The sequence below is a fragment of the Trifolium pratense genome, linkage group LG4 (assembly GCF_020283565.1).
Source record: "Trifolium pratense cultivar HEN17-A07 linkage group LG4, ARS_RC_1.1, whole genome shotgun sequence".
In the NCBI taxonomy this organism is placed as follows: Eukaryota; Viridiplantae; Streptophyta; class Magnoliopsida; order Fabales; family Fabaceae; genus Trifolium; species Trifolium pratense.
Genome location: NC_060062.1, coordinates 24320371 through 24333868, shown reverse-complemented (window position 1 = coordinate 24333868; position 13498 = coordinate 24320371). Strand labels below are relative to the sequence as shown.

General features: G+C 30.9%; 2 protein-coding genes across 14 annotated transcripts; one reads left to right on the top strand and one right to left on the bottom strand.

Annotated features, from left to right (window-relative positions):
- Window positions 1-1247: 1247 nt before the first annotated feature.
- On the bottom strand, window positions 1248-3138 carry LOC123920268 (cold and drought-regulated protein CORA-like). Of its 7 annotated transcripts, none has more exons than XM_045972495.1 (4): window positions 2901-3097; window positions 2569-2607; window positions 2464-2523; window positions 1248-1829 (listed from the first exon to the last, which is right to left on the bottom strand). In XM_045972495.1, exons 1-4 carry the CDS (start codon window positions 2992-2994, stop codon window positions 1582-1584), a joined length of 441 nt encoding a protein of 146 aa, XP_045828451.1. In that variant the 5' UTR covers window positions 2995-3097; the 3' UTR covers window positions 1248-1581. The 7 variants fall into 7 exon arrangements, with proteins under 7 accessions (XP_045828451.1, XP_045828452.1, XP_045828453.1 ...); XM_045972496.1 differs by having other exon boundaries at window positions 2488-2523; XM_045972497.1 differs by having other exon boundaries at window positions 1248-1826; window positions 2488-2523; window positions 2901-3096.
- A 6330-nt stretch (window positions 3139-9468) lies between these two features.
- Window positions 9469-12528, top strand: LOC123881385. Of its 7 annotated transcripts, none has more exons than XR_006799455.1 (3): window positions 9469-9839; window positions 10357-11739; window positions 11878-12513. XR_006799455.1 is itself a non-coding variant. In XM_045930059.1 (3 exons), the coding sequence occupies exon 3, from the start codon at window positions 11884-11886 to the stop codon at window positions 12436-12438; it is 555 nt and encodes a 184-aa protein (XP_045786015.1). In that variant the 5' UTR covers window positions 9475-9839; window positions 10357-10519; window positions 11878-11883; the 3' UTR covers window positions 12439-12528. The 7 variants fall into 7 exon arrangements, 6 of the variants coding, with proteins under 6 accessions (XP_045786015.1, XP_045786016.1, XP_045786017.1 ...); XM_045930059.1 differs by having other exon boundaries at window positions 9475-9839; window positions 10357-10519; window positions 11878-12528; XM_045930060.1 differs by having other exon boundaries at window positions 9475-9843; window positions 10357-10519; window positions 11878-12491.
- Window positions 12529-13498: the final 970 nt, after the last annotated feature.

Below are 13498 nucleotides of genomic sequence, written 5' to 3'. Positions count from 1 at the left end.
ATATTATATATAATTAATACTCCCTCCGTCCCAAATTATAAGGGAAAAAAGGCCATTTTTTTTGTCCCAAATTATAAGAGAAAAAATTATTTTTAAGAATGTTTTTTCCTTATTTTCATAGAATTAAATGCAAATTGCATTTAATTTCTTCTCTCTCTCATTTTCTCAATAAACAACAACCAATAAAAATTATTTTTACATCTTCCTATGCAACTTATTCCAAGGAAAACCCATAAAATCATACTTCAAATTCTCATGTTTTACTTTTTCTTAATAAATGTGATTTTTTTATTTTCCCTTATAATTTGGGACGGAGGGAGTAATTGCCAATAAAAAAAAACATACACATGCATATGTTGTGGGAAAATTACGTTTAATATTTCGTTTAACATCAACGTGACGAGAATCATATTAAAGAATAGAAAATACTCGTTTATTAAGTTCCACATCAAATATGAGATATATAATCTAAATAAATTTATAAATAGTTACAAATATTACTTTACAAATCAGTTTTATAGAATTAATCGTTAGGTCCAACTTAAATTTTAAGAGTTTGAGAGATATTTGCAGATATATGATAGAAAAATATGATAATTAATAATTGAAATGACTCTACAAATTTAAGTCAACATAATGAGAGCAAAGACTTGTTTGGTCACAACACTAAATTAAAAAGATTTGGGTGCACGTACACACATCAAAATGCATATTCCTTTCAATTCTTTTTATAACGAATAATTTGAAAAAATCACACGGAATATAAAGAAGCTAATTTTCTTATTAATAATTCTAAAATTTTATGTTTTATTCTAAAACTAACCTTGACTAACATGAAAAATAGATGTGTCTAATTAATATATTAGCATTGGAGTGAATTATTTGATTTTATTTAATAATGGTACAAATGGAATTGTGCATTTAATAAAGAATAAATTTAAAGAGTTGTTTATTATAACCATTTTTTAAAAAAAAATATTTTTTAGAGTACTATTTATATAAAAAAAAAATATATTAAATTTATTTTTCTTTCTTTTATCTATAATATATGGTTGCTAATATTGTTATATAAATAATATTGTTATTATGAAATTTGAAAACTGTTTCTGAAAGATACACTTAAAACTACGATTTGACAGATGACGTCGTTGCCATTAATAGGTAATAAAACTGTTGCAAAAGAAAAAACAACTCTTGGTTTTTCCAAGACTGGAAAGAAATTAAAAACCTAGTGATATTTAATATAATTTTCAGCGTAACACATTCCAACTTTTTTAAAAGCTCATCACCACAAATATATAGTGTGATGCATATATATATATACATGATTTCCACTTATGAAACTTATACTAACGTGGCAAGATAGACAATACATTCGTTTTAAATATAAGTAAAAATCTAAATGCATTTGGTTCATATTTCAACCAAAAATATTTTGACTTTTGTTTATATTTAAGACCGAATATATAGTACACAACAAGATATATCATTGTCTATCTATACCTTTCTTAACAAACACAACATTATATCATCATGATATTTATTTTAATGTAGTAATTAAGAAAGTGCATCTTGATGATATCAGTTTTGAACATCTTCACCATGGCCACCATGGCCACCACCTCCATGACCACCATGGCCACCACCTCCATGACCACCATGGCCACCACCGTTATGGTAACCTCCACCGTTGTGGTAACCTCCTCCATTATGGTAACCGCTGCCTCCACCGTTGTGGTAACTACCACCTCCATTGTGGTAACCACTCCCACCATGGTAACCTCCATATTTGGCATCGTTAACATCATTAGTCTCTTCAACAGCTTCTTCTGCAAACATATTATATATGAATCATAAAAATATCAGTTAATTTACTTGAACAGTCACATCTATATATATATATATATATATATATATATATATATATATATATATATATAGTTGATTTATGGGAGTTGCTTTTATCTCATAATAAAAAAATTTATAAAAATCACACCCATAACTATAACAAAATTTAAACGAGAAAAAAAAAATCATTTTTGTTTTAATTTACTGAATCAAGAGTAGTTAATTTATTTTACATTTTAAGAAATTTAAAAGGAGAGAAATTAAAAACTTGGTGATGTTTAATATAATTTTTAACATAACACATTGCCACTTTTTACTATAGTGGCAAGATATACAATACTTTCAATTTTAAATATAAGTTAACATCTAAATGCATTTGGTTTATTTCAACCAAAAATATTTTTGACTTTTATTTATATTTATGATAGAATATACTACAAACAAGATATATATATATATATATATATATATATATATATATATATATATATATATATATATTGCTGTCTATCTATATCTTTCTTAACAAACACAACATTATATCTTCATATTATATCTTCATGATATTTTTTTAATCTAGTAATTAAGAAAGTGCATCTTAATGATATCACTTACCACCTCCATGACCACCATGGCCACCACCTCCATGACCACCATGACCACCATGACCACCATGACCACCATGACCACCACTCCCACCATGACCACCATGACCACCAAATTTGGCATCATTAACATCATTAGTCTCTTCAACAGCTTCTGCAAACATATTTTATATGAATCATTAAGTCATTATGTTATATATATAAATGAAAAGTTAAATTACATTGGTATAATATTTAAATAATATTACATTGTTTAATAACTTTTCGTTAGATAAATATTTTATAAAACTAACTGTAGAATATATAATTTATATGTTATAGATTATTATTTAAATTATGAAGCAACTAGAAAATCATTTGATAAGTAATATTAAGGTGCATTAAGATTAACATTCAAAGGCTTTTATTAGTTAAAATGATACATTAAATTAAGTAGAAAACAATTACCCTTGTTGGTTAAGTCCCTTGCTGACACCTCTGAGGAGATAAGAAGCACCATAGCCAAGAGGCCAAGGATGAGCATTGTCTTTTTGGAATCCATTCTTTGTTCAATATCAATATTAAACTTAAAATGTGGTAGTAAAGGATGAGAAAACTAGTGAGAAAGTGTGGTCTATATATAATGGAGGGAAGGAGAGAGATGTACTTGGTGGTTGGGAAAGTAACTATTGTGCATTTATTCAATTTTATATTTAAAAACATAAATAACAATACTTTTTATATTTATTAAACAATTGTTGTATCCGATCCATATTGTAAACCGGATTCATTATGATTGATTCATTTTGAGCAGTAACAACGAAGCATATCTAGCGGCTGCTATTGTCTATGCTATTATGTCAACTTGCTATTGGCTGAAAGTGACAATACTGAAAGTATCCTTCTAGTACTTTGACACTACTAGCTAGTATTATTTCATTTCATGGAGATATATTCCAAATAATTCACACAATCATAATATTTTTATTGGTAATTAAATGTTTGGTGTGGACTCTAAACATTTGAAAGAGTACGTGGTAGATCAAGTACTGAAAAGTTAAACAAAAATTGGATAATAGTTTCATTTTTTTAATGGAAAGATATATTAGAAACTCAAATTAAAAGAGTACAGTAATGTACATATGAGTACTCGAAATCCAAAACAAATTAAGCTGAAAAAATTAGAAAGAATTATAATTAATACTAGCTAGAAGCAACATAGAGGAAGAAAACTATAGAAACACAAACACCATATATAGGACTTGACAAAATCCGCAAGCAATCGGAGTAAGAAGAGAAAGGAAACAGGCTCAACCGAGAAGAGCTACAAGGAATTGCACCACCAACAGGCCAAGCACAAACCGATGCATCTCCGTCATCCCCACGCCCACATGCCTCTTATTGATCGGTTTTTTTATCTGTGTGGAACATTTCGATTTCAGATGTGTCTAATACATATGGACCTCTAGAAATGTATGAGAGTTGTGAATCTTTATTATTTTTAGTAAATTTTGAATTTTATAATAATTAAAAATAGTGATTAAAAATATTTTTTATTATAATTTATTAAAACTATTTATTAGAGTCCGTCATTAGATTGAGTCTATATTAGACGTTCAATGTAGTTTGAATTTTGACTTTAGTCACCTAATCTTATGGGAGTATTTTTTTTGTTGATAGACGATATGATAAAATTATTAAAAACTCACATACACAAAATGGAATGATCGGGGTTAGAACTTCGGTCCTGATGTCCGACACTAGCAATTTCGACATTTCTGCCGGTTGAGCTAGAATTTGTGGACTCTAATGAAAATATTCTATGTCTTATTTTCATTTATTTAACGAATATATATTAGTATGGGATGCTAACATGTTACATAAGTAGTATGTATCTTATTTATGCGATGCTTTGGCACTAATTTCTGCAAGAAAAATAAAACTTTGAAGTACAGTACTTATGTTGAAATTGCCAGCTGCGACGATAATGAAAGTTATCCACTTATGTGAGTTTTTATTTTCCTTCAAATTTAACAAAATTTATGCATTTAATGTTTCTGTCTTCTTCTATAGATACAAATTTTGTGGCTATGATCGTCACAACGTTACCAATGATATCAAATAAAATTTATGAAAAATATCACGACATTTCTGTCTTATTTTCATTTATTTAACGAAAATATCCCTTTGTTGCTTTTGCTATTCAGAAATATTTAGCGGCATAGTTTGTTATCCGTTTATCTTTTATCCATATGTAATTATCTATGTTTATTAATAAATATATTCATTAACCGATTCACATCCTTAGTTTAAGTACAAAATTTATCCTTAATTGCTCAATAACTTCACTTTACATTTTCCATAAAATTTAATTAGAGGAGAAATGTATATATAACACAGATGCACATCCATGGATAATCCTAGTTCTGGAATATTTAGGGTGTGTTTGGTAACACAAATAAGCTAGCTTATAGCTTATTATATGAGCTTATAAGCTTGTTTCAAAAAATTAGAGGTGTTTGGTAACAAGCTTTTTGTACTAGCTTATAGCTTTTTTTCAGATGCTATTTCAAGTAGCATTTGAGCTTATAGCTTATAGCTTTTTACACTTTATTTCATTTTTACCCTTTAATTTAATAACTACCCACTCTGAAAAATAAACTACCCACTATCAATTATGTAATTTTATATTTAATAACCACTTTAAAAGCTAATTTTACCAAACACTTTAATTTCAATAAGCTAGTTTTTCAGCTATCAGCTATAAGCTAGCTTTTCAGCTATCAGCTAGCTTATCAGCTATCAGCTAGCTTATAGCTTATTTTTACCAAACAGACCCTTAGGAATCACAAGGGTGAAAATCTAGGTTGCTTTGCTAAAATCTTTGTTTGGCTAATGCTCTCTTCACGGGAGTGATTTTGGCTATAGAATATGCTCATGCAAAACATTGGAGTTATCTTTGGATTGAGACTGACTCTAAAATTGGTTCCCTTGCGCTTCAGTCATCCCACAAGGGCCACAACATTCCTTGGCATAGTGCAAATTTATATATTATTGCCACAACTCTAGATTTTATGAAGATTTTATTTTATATTATATATTTATATATTATTGCATATTATAGTGTAAAGTGATGGGCTTATGTGAAACAAAAGGGAGATATTGGATATATACTCGCTGGCCTACGTGGATACATTAAGCAAGGAATTAGGTTGATTGGTTTCAATATAAAAGAAAAGATCATCACCGAAGGAACAAAATCCGCATCACCGAAGGAACACGACGGTATCAACAAGCAGCAATAGCTTCTTGGTCTTGTTTCTTCACTTTACTATGTTGCTTACTAATTTAATTATCAGCAGCTAAATTTCATAAGATTAGAATAGTAGATGATCTTCTTTGAATTAATTTGAACTATGTAAATTGTTAAGGATTTTGGGACCTTTTTAATATTATTGTTATTTAGTTATTTTCGCACTTAATACTTTTTATGAACTGACGAATGTATAAATTGAATTTAGAAATTGAATGATTACTAACCATAACTTTTGAAACCTGAATCTGAAATATTTGTTTGGTCAATAGTCGTTTTAAAAATATCGGATTATTGAACTATGATAAGGAGAATTAACGAGCATAAATCTTTCTATGAATTTGAATTGACCTAAGACATTAGGGAATTATTTTTATGGAAAGGGTTCTTAGTCATTAATAGTGTGAACTATTTAGTTAATTCATCGTGACAATAAGAGTAAAAAGGTAGCATAGAGCCGCATTTACCAAATAGTGAATCGAACATTCTAATCATCCGTTAATCTTTATAAAAAATCATCTCTTTAGTTTATTGTCTCATAACCAAATATATGCCAAGCATATCCCTTTTATTTATGTCTTAAATACGATACAATTGTTTTGTCAAGATTGAAACAATCCCTGCAAATACGAACTTTATAAATTTTATTACTTAACGATAAATTAATACACTTGCTAAAATTGTCATCAAGTTTGTGGCGACTTTTCATATTGTCCACATTAAAACATGAGAACTTATACTAAAGAGTCACACTTTACTACTTATTCACCATATATTCCATCGGTTGAAAGAAAAAAATCCATCCATTTACATCATGCATATGTTCCATAGTTAATGCATTAAAAATCCTTTATATTTTATTAAATTGATCAGTTTCATTTTTAAATTATTCCTATGCACTCTAACTATATGGCTATATCACTACAAGAAAACCTTGATTTACAAACAAAATTTAAAATCAGTTAGTGGCGGAATATTTCCCTCAATAAGTTAGTGGCAGAACATTCCACCACTAAAACATAAATTCCGCCAGAACATTTAACAAAATTTTAAAAAAATGAAAATAAAACTTAGTGGCATAATATTCCGCCACTAAATTTAAGGGCGAAATCTTAAGACAGACATTGTGGCAGAATTTTCCGCCACTAAGTCGAAATCAAACGGCTATTACTTTGTGGCAGATATTTCCGCCACTAAATTTAAGGGCGAAATCTTAGGACAGACATTGTGGCAGAATTTTCCGCCACTAACTCGAAATCAAACGGCTATTACTTTGTGGCAAATATTTCCGCCACTATGTTACAGTTGAACCTTTAACTCGCCTTTGTGTCGATGGAGACGAAGCAGAAGAGGTACCTCCCGAAGGTGATGTTGATGAAGACGATGAAATACCTTTGGAAGATGGTCAAGAGGACGATGAAGATCTATCAGATTGGGATAACAATTAATTAATGTTAATTTTTAATGTATTTTTTACTCAACTAAAAGTCAATTTTATTTGCTTAGTCCCATTTTCAATGTAATTTTTAATATTTTTTGAATGTACTATTTATCTTTTACAATGTTTTTTTACATATGAAAACTTTTGAATTATTGACCAACTCACCTTCACTACTTTTTTTTTTTTTACAGAATCACTACTTTTTTTTTTCTATCTATTGCTATTGTTGGGTTTTTTTTTTTAAATAAAAAATCTATTGCTATTGTTGGTTATTTCTTATTTATTTGTATCTTTTATCATATTTAAATAAGGGGTTTTCTAACTTAGACCCTAGTTAGGTCTAAGTTAGCAAGGTGCACCTTTTCAATTGGACCAAAATACCCATTCTTTTTAATTAATTAACCAAAATACCCATTAATAGACGCAGATCCAGTGTCGCGCGCGTACCGAAGGACCATGGTTACAGACTGTTGATTTCCATCAGACAGCCAAGATCTGATCTTATCAAGACTGTCTGATCAATCAGACAGCCCAGATCATCCTGATCCATCAGATTCCAGCGCGTGCGACACACTGGATTACACCCTGGAGAGAGAAAAATTTGCTTTTTAAAAGTAGGACACGTGTCACACAATGGTTGGCTGGACGTGATTTTTGTTCATTTAATAGTTTGAACTCAATTATTTCGCTGTAAATTAATTTTTTAATTTTTTTTTATACCAAAATTCATAATTTTTTTTTTCTACAAATAGAGACTTGGTTCGTTTGATTTGGACACCGAAAAAAAATGCAATTTTTCACTACCGTAATCTCATTTTTTGTCTACTAAATACGTTACTTGTGTGTTGTAATTTAACACGCACCACTCAACCAACTCACTGAAACCATTATACCAGGAAAATAGTAGATAATATTCTGGAACTTTTGGTATATTTTATGAAATTTTTGGATACCTGAAACTATTTTTAGTTAATTAAATGAGATAAAACGGTAATTAAAAACTAATGTTTGCTTCTGAAACCATTTTAATGGTAGAATGGTTGCACATAGTTGTATTATGAAACCATTTTACTGGTAGAATGGTTTCAATGAGTAATTTATTAATTGTGTTTGCTTCTGAAACCATTTATCTGGTACAATGGTTTCAGAGAGTTGTAATCTGAAACCATTTTGCTGGTAGAATGGTTTCAGTAAGTTGATTATTAGTTATTTGCTTCTGAAACCATTTAGCTTGTAGAATGGTTGCACATAGTTGTACTCTGAAACTATTTTAATGGTAGAATGGTTTCAGTGAGTAATTTATTAATTGTGTTTGCTTCTGAAACCATTTTGCTGGTAGAATGGTTTCAGTAAGTTGATTCTTAGTTATTTGCTTCTGAAACCATTTAGCTGGTAGAATGGTTTCAGAGATTTGTAGTCTGAAACCATTTTCCTGGTAGAATGGTTTCAGTGAGTTGATGTAAGGTAGTGAAAAATGAGATTAAGGTAGTAAAAAATTGGGTTTTTTTTTCTGTGTCCAAATCAAACGAACCAAGTCTCTATTTGTAGAGAAAAAAAAATTATGAATTTTGGTATAAAAAAAATAAAAAATTAATTTACAACGAAATAATTGAGTTTAAAGTATTAAATGAAAAAAAATCACGCCCAGCCAATCAGACAGCGACACGTGTCCTGCTTTTAAAAAGTAGATTCTTCTCTCTCCAAGGTGTAATCCAGTGTGGTGCACGCGCTGGAATATGATGGATTCGGATGATCTGGGCTGTCTGATTGATCAGACAGTCTTGATGAGATTAGATCTTGGTTGTCTGATGGAAATTAACGGCCTGTAACCATGGTCCTGCGGTACGCGCGCAACACTGGATCCGCGTCCGTTGATGGTAATTTGGTTAATTAATTAAAAAGCATGAGTATTTTGGTCCAACTGAAAAGGTGCACTTTGCTAATTTAGACCCAACTGGGTCTAAATTAGCAGCCCCTTTAAATAAACTATTACATTAAATATAAAATTAATTTTACAAATAATTAAAAAAATCACAATATTAAAATTTTAATAATCCATATTTTTCGTATCGCCCGGGTAAGTTATACTAGTTATTACTATTAGTATAGATTTTAGTAAGGGTCATTATTATTATTATTATTATTATTACTACTACTTATATAACAAACAAAAAATATATAATAATAATAATAAAAAAAAAATTTGCTGCACCGTTCGGTTCCCCACCCACCCTTTTTTTTAGATTTTATTGTTTTATTTTTAATTAAAACATAAACCAAACCCTAATCTATCCAAATCAAAAAGTAAAGGGGAGGCAAAAGGTTAACACTTAACAGACAAAGTAGAGAAAGAAAAGGAGGCGCCAGAAAAGGAAGGAACTAGTAGCTGCTGCTGCTGCTGCTGCTGCTGCTGCGATTACCTCCGCCACCGTCTGCTGCTGCGATTACCTCCGCCACCGTCTGCTGCTGCGATTACCTCCTCCACCGTCTCTTTAACCACCATAAAAAAACTACCTCCACCTTCATCACCATCTCTTTCACAAATAGAACCCATTTTTTCATCCAAAACAAACAGAACTCATTCCATCAAATCAACACTAACACCTCCACCATAGCTAGAACCACCGCCGGACCTCTCCCCCTCTCTCTCTAAGTCGGTTGCTCTCTCTCTCTCTCTCTCTCTCTCTTTGTCTCGTTTTTTTTTTTTTTTTTTATTGTTTCTTATCTGTTTGATTTCACGCATAAATAAGTGTTTTTTTTTTAATTTCCTGAATGAATGAATGTTGTAAAAATACTCTAACCAGTTGCTTTCTCACCAGTTGATTTCTCTCTCTCTGTGTCTCGTTTTTATTTTTATTTTTTCTGATCTGTTTGACTGTTTTTTTTCTTTCTATTTCCCAAATGAATGAATGCTCTAAAAATAAAATAGATAAATATATGAAAATGAATGTTAAATTTATGTTACAAATGTCCTCTTAACGTTGATGCTGTTGTATAAAATTGTTCTATTGTACTTGTATTTGCCACTGATTTTATGTTTTTTTTCTCTGTTCGTAGCACCTATGTTGTTATCTTTGTTGTTATCCTTTTTTTATGGTTCTAAATCCACAATAATTAGTTATATAAAAAGCATGCAAACAATAATTATTGAGCTGCTGTATGTTGTGTAGGTACGCATGACGTCTTTAGCTGGATCAGGAGAGCCACCCTTACCTCCGCCTGGTGGTGGTGGAGATTTAGGTGGGCATAGATCAGACCCACCTAGACGTGGACGAGTACTTCCATAAAAAACCTGACGGGTCATGGGATACAGTAGAAGCGGCACGAGTACAGGTATGTGTAAGTTTCTTTGTTTACTATATTAAATAGAAAAAAGGAGAATGTTTAATTCGCCGATATTTCTTGATTAATGTTGGTCTAGGTATGGTTCCATAAAATATTATTAAGTACTATTAGGTTGGACTTGCAAATATTATTGCCTTAGTAGTCAGTATGTGTTTCCTCCTACTGTTTGTCACATAAAACCTGATTGTATGCTTTTGTGTTGTCTATTCAACATCTAAACATAAATAAGCCTTGTGCTAAATCATTTAGTCAATACACGAGACTGTAATAGATAATGTTGTTGAATCTCACTATGCAGTATCACGCAGGGTTTTTTTGAGTTTTATCTCGTTCTCTAAACTTAACTTGCAGAATTAAAAAACCTATTTTGACCGAACTGTATTTGGGTCATTTTAAAAGTGATTTTTTCTTATCATTTTCTGAATTCAATCTCTAATTAGTGATGTAAAAGTTGAAATAACATAACACCAATATTATGATCTTTTCTACTGTTAAGAGTCTATTTGAAAGAGAAATAGAACGAACATAGCTGAATCTGAAAAATGTTTCATTGATTGAAAGTTGTGTACACTGAACTGTATTTATAGAGCTGTTGTCTGAACCTTACAGCAGAGATACCATTTACACAAATAAAAGCAAAATACATTAATTTAGAGTGTAATTTGGTGGCTGAGATACTTAAGAGCAGGCCAACTAATTCTGGAAAGGAGTATAACTATTTGTGAGCTCTAGCATCTTTCTATATTAAGTGAAAATTCATGTTATTAGCAAGGTTTGCAGTGCTGACTGCTGTGATTTGAATATTAGTATTAGCAAGGTCTGCAGGCTTGTATATCTTTCTTTTTTTTTTCCTGCTTATTTGGGTCATTTTAAAAGTGATTTTTTCTTATCATTTTCTGAATTCAATCTCTAATTAGTAATGTAAAAGTTGAAATAACATAACACCAATATTATGATCTTTTCTATTGTTAAGAGTCTATTTGAAAGAGAAATAGAACGAACATAGCTGAATCTGAAAAATGTTTCATTGATTGAAAGTTGTGTACACTGAACTGTATTTATAGAGCTGTTGTCTGAACCTTACAGCAGAGATACCATTTACACAAATAAAAGCAAAATACATTAATTTAGAGTGTAATTTGGTGGCTGAGATACTTAAGAGCAGGCCAACTATTCTGGAAAGGAGTATAACTATTAGTATTAGCAAGGTCTGCAGGCTTGTATATCTTTCTCTTTTTTTTTCCCTCTTCTGTTTTGGCCTGCTGCTATAATTGCATATCTTTTTTTTTTCTGCTTCTGTTTTGGCCTGCTGCTATTTTATGTTTCCCCACCTTTTCTTTTTGTAGAGGGAGATGGATGAATTCGAGGAAGCTTTTAATGCTCAACAAAATGCTCTTCCACCTAGTGAGCGGACTCCTGAGGAGGTTAGAGATACAATAATGCTGGATCAATTTGTCGAGGTTGCTGGCGGGGTGCAAAGAAATCATCTTAGGGGGCAAGGCAATGCATCTTCATTGGTCATAAGGACCCCGATGGGATATAGACTTGATCCTAGCTCCACTTTTAGCTCGAGTAGTTCTTTCGCTCGATCTAATGCAGCTGTTGATTTTGAAGAGATGGAACGTCGACTCAAAGCTGACAATGATGCTCGGGTTCAAGCCGAAGTTGCATCTCAACTCCAATCTCATATGGACACAATGAGGTCGCGGCTCCGAGCTGAAGCAAGGGATGATATTGAATTAATTGTCCAAAGGAGATTATCACAACGAGGTTGCTGCTATATTTTTTTGGTGTTGAGGCTTTTCTTATATGCTTGTTGTGTGCACTACTTTTTTGTTGTTGCTGGTATTTTAGTTCCTATTTTGTTGCCGTGTTGGTGGAACAAAATTTGGTTCTTATTCTATTAGATATTAGTTTTATATTTTTATGTATTTATCAAAAAACAAAATTATATTTTATGTGGTATGATATTTATTTAAATATGTAATATTTTTAATTATTTTTATGTTGAATTTAAATTTTTGTTTTTAATTAATATATATATAAAATGTGGGATATAGAAATATAATTATTATAATGAAGTAAAACGTAATTAATATATTTTTTAAAACTGCTCATTTAGTGGCGGAATATTCAGCCACAACATTAATTTTATTTGTTTTTTCTTTTATAAACTGTGACCGATTAACTGGCGGATTATTTCGCCACAAAATATTAAAAATCCATTGACTGACTTTGTGGCAGAATCGTTCGCCACTAAATCTGTTTTACTGACACCCACATACTGGCGGATATTTCCGCCACTACATCCAGCAATCTGCAGCCTTCCTGACACACACATTCTAACGGATTTACTGGCAGATATTTCTGCCACAAAATTTACTGGCGAGCGTTTTAGTGGCAGACCTGTTCTGCCACTAAATTAACACTTACTGGCGGAAAATGGCACTTAGTGAGGGATAATTTCTGCCAATAAATCCAGTTTTTCTTGTAGTGTATATACGGTGAATAGATATTCATCATTTTTTCGGTGAAACATTGTGATGATTTTTATCTCCACAAATTCCTTAAGAAACATACGGGGTACATGTTATAAGCTTAAATAGTTATTAAGACAAGCAAGATAAAATGTTAATAAATAATTACTATATTTTTTTTATATCTTTAACATGTGCCCTTAAGGCATATATTAACATGATGCGTAGTAACAATAAATAACTTATAACATACTAGCGGGTAAAGTTATGGTGCACTTCCTTATGCACCATGCATAAATACACCAGATTGTTTAGCGCGCCCCCAGATTGTTTTGTGTGCCCCCTAGATTTCTAGTGCACCCCCCAATTTTTTTTTCTAAAAAATTTGATTAATTGAATTTTAGTTTATTGATTAGGGATAATTTTCAGAGTATTATGTATGGTTAAATGTTTTAGTAGTTAGTTTTAAACTAAAATCATGCCAAAATCT

Bases quoted from the DNA above. Each gene is read 5' to 3' on its own strand.
- LOC123920268 (XM_045972491.1), bottom strand. From the start codon at position 2,994: ATGGATTCCAAAAAGACAATGCTCATCCTTGGCCTCTTGGCTATGGTG. The intron at 2,608-2,900 runs GTAATTGTTTTC...ATATGTTTGCAG, and splicing joins AAGGGACTTAACCAACAAGG to AAGCTGTTGAAGAGACTAAT. The intron at 1,830-2,463 runs GTAAGTGATATC...ATATGTTTGCAG, and splicing joins CCATGGTGGTCATGGAGGTG to AAGAAGCTGTTGAAGAGACT.
- LOC123881385 (XM_045930059.1), top strand. From the start codon at position 11,884: ATGGATGAATTCGAGGAAGCTTTTAATGCTCAACAAAATGCTCTTCCA.